The sequence below is a fragment of the Silurus aristotelis genome (genome assembly GCF_946808225.1).
Source record: "Silurus aristotelis genome assembly, contig: scaffold_227, whole genome shotgun sequence".
Lineage (NCBI taxonomy): Eukaryota > Metazoa > Chordata > Actinopteri > Siluriformes > Siluridae > Silurus > Silurus aristotelis.
Genome location: NW_028149108.1, coordinates 12,501 through 15,000, shown reverse-complemented (window position 1 = coordinate 15,000; position 2,500 = coordinate 12,501). Strand labels below are relative to the sequence as shown.

General features: G+C 41.6%; 1 protein-coding gene across 2 annotated transcripts in view; it reads left to right on the top strand.

The window, feature by feature from the left end:
- The window catches only part of LOC310723018 (disks large homolog 4-like), a 12,224-nt gene that overhangs the window by 1,288 nt on the left and 8,436 nt on the right, over window positions 1-2,500 (top strand). For both annotated transcript variants that reach the window (XM_083570839.1, XM_083570840.1), the window contains exons 2-4: window positions 194-318; window positions 924-1,093; window positions 1,847-1,983. In XM_083570839.1, the coding sequence (XP_083426965.1) occupies window positions 194-318; window positions 924-1,093; window positions 1,847-1,983 (432 nt within the window). The remainder of the gene's footprint in view (window positions 1-193; window positions 319-923; window positions 1,094-1,846; window positions 1,984-2,500) is intronic.

The window sequence follows — 2,500 nt, the reverse complement described above, 5'->3', positions numbered from 1 at the left end:
TCCTAAAATTGGTACATTTCCTCACTTTTAACATGTGATATGATTTATGTTCTATTGTGAATAAAATAATGGGTTATAACATTTCAAATCATTCTGTTTTTTATCCATTTAACACAGGGATTAATATTATTATTATTATTATTATTATCGTGTGTGTGTGTGTGTGTGTGTGTGTGTGTGTGTGTGTGTGTAGGGGAACTCAGGTCTGGGTTTCAGTATAGCAGGTGGTACAGATAATCCTCATGTAGGAGACGATCCGAGTATCTTCATCACCAAAATCATCCCGGGAGGAGCAGCAGCTCAGGATGGGAGGCTGAGGTATAACACACACACACACACACACACACACACACACACACACACACACACACACACACACACACACACACCTGCACACCTGAACCTCAATTTTTACAATTAAATATGTGATATGAATGTTAAAGTAAATAATTGTTTTAATATTAAGCACCTTCCCTGTCTCTCTTTTCCTCTTTTCCTCTCTCCCTCTCTCTCCCTCTCTCTTCCTCTCTCTCTCTCTCTCTCTCTCTCTCTCTCTCTCTCTCTCTCTCTCTCTCTCTCTCTCTCTCTCTTTCTCTCTCTCTCTCTCTCTCTCTGTATTCCTCTCTCTCTCTATTCCTCTCTCTCTCTCTTTCTCTCTCTCTCTCTCTCTCTCTCTCTCTCTCTCTCTCTCTCTCTCTCTCTTTTTCTCTCTCCCTCTCTCTCCCTCTCTCTCTCTCTATTCCTCTCTCTCCCTCTCTCTCCCTCTATCCCTCTCTCTCTCTATTCCTTTCTCTCTCTCTCTCTCTCTCTCTCTCTCTCTCTCTCTCTCTCTCTTCCTCTCTCTCTCTCTCTCTATCTCTTTCTCTCTATCTCTTTCTCTCTCTCTCTCTCTCTCTCTCTCTCTCTCTCTCTCTCTCTCTCAGGGTGAACGACAGTATTCTGTTTGTGAACGATGCAGATGTGCGTGAGGTGAGTCACAGTCAAGCCGTCGAGGCTCTGAAGGAAGCCGGAGCCATCGTCCGTCTCTACGTCCTGCGCAGGAAACCCATCGCCGAGAAGGTCACCGAGATCAAACTCATCAAAGGACCCAAAGGTTTTGAAAGTTTGTGTGTGTGTATACACTTAGCATATAAAGTTTAGATTGAGGTATTAGTGTGTAGAAACAGTTCTACTGTCATACATATCTTACTTTTCCAATAAAAGCTCCAGGAACCCAGTGAGGAACCCTTTCTGTTTTTATTATTGGAACTATGGGGTGGTATCAAAAAGTTTGTAGACTAATAGTGGAACTAATGCTATTCTGACCCACGTGCATCACCACATCTGCAATTTCATCAGAAACATTAGAACAAAGAGCAAACGTGAAAAATATGACAAGAGATTAGGAAGACCTTTAACATGTTCGACCACCAAAAATGTTGAAAACGTTTGGAAACTTGTGCATGATGACACATGCGTACTTCCAGCTTGGCTTTTTTCACTGTTGCGGCGATCTGGCGGGAATTGCAGAAGGTTCTTGACACACTACATGCTTCATGTTTCACTTCATGCTTCACACTTCATGTACATGTTCCAGAAGAATGCTGGAAGCACTGTATTACTTTGTAAGAGGACTATTTTAAAGGTGATCATGTGAAAACGTAGATGAATAAAGTACATTCTTGTTAACAGAGCGAATCTCCAAACTTTTTCATACCAACTCGTATTAATGTTGTATCTAGAACCAGGCTGAGAAGCTGAACATAAGAGGAGTAGGAACAAAACTGGGCCTAAAAGAGAACCTTGTGGGACACAGTGTAATTATTTCTGCCATCTCTCTCTCTCTCGCTCTCTCTCTCTCTGTCAGGTCTGGGGTTCAGTATAGCAGGCGGTGTTGGTAATCAGCACATTCCCGGAGATAACAGCATCTACGTCACTAAAATAATTGAAGGTGGAGCAGCACATAAAGACGGCCGGCTGCAGATCGGAGACAAAATCCTAGCGGTAATCAGTAAAGCTGATCTCTGTTACTTACACTGATCCCAAATCCATCACATGACCACTAGGGGAAGCCTGTTTTAAACAAAACTGGTGTTAGCTAAAACGTTCTTCTGTTATTTTTACAGATTAGCATTAGAGCACAGGAAGTGCTGTTTGGCTCAACTAGCATATGGTGTAGCTTTGAAAGATCCTAATAGCTAATTAGCTTGCTGTCAGTCTCTGTCAAGCTAGTCATAGCACATACTGATAAGTGATGTGTAGTTGTGATTAGTGACGTGTAGCTGTGATTAATGACGTGTAGCTGTGATTAATTATGTGTAGCTGTGATTAATGACGTGTGGCTGGGATTAATTATGTGTACCTGTGATTAATTATGGTATTAATTATGTTATTATTAATCTCGGCGATTAATTATGTGTAGCTGTGATTAATGACGTAGCTGTGATTAATGACGTGTAGCTGTGATTAATGACGTGTAGTTGTGATTAGTGGCGTGTAGCTGTGATTAATGACGTGTAGC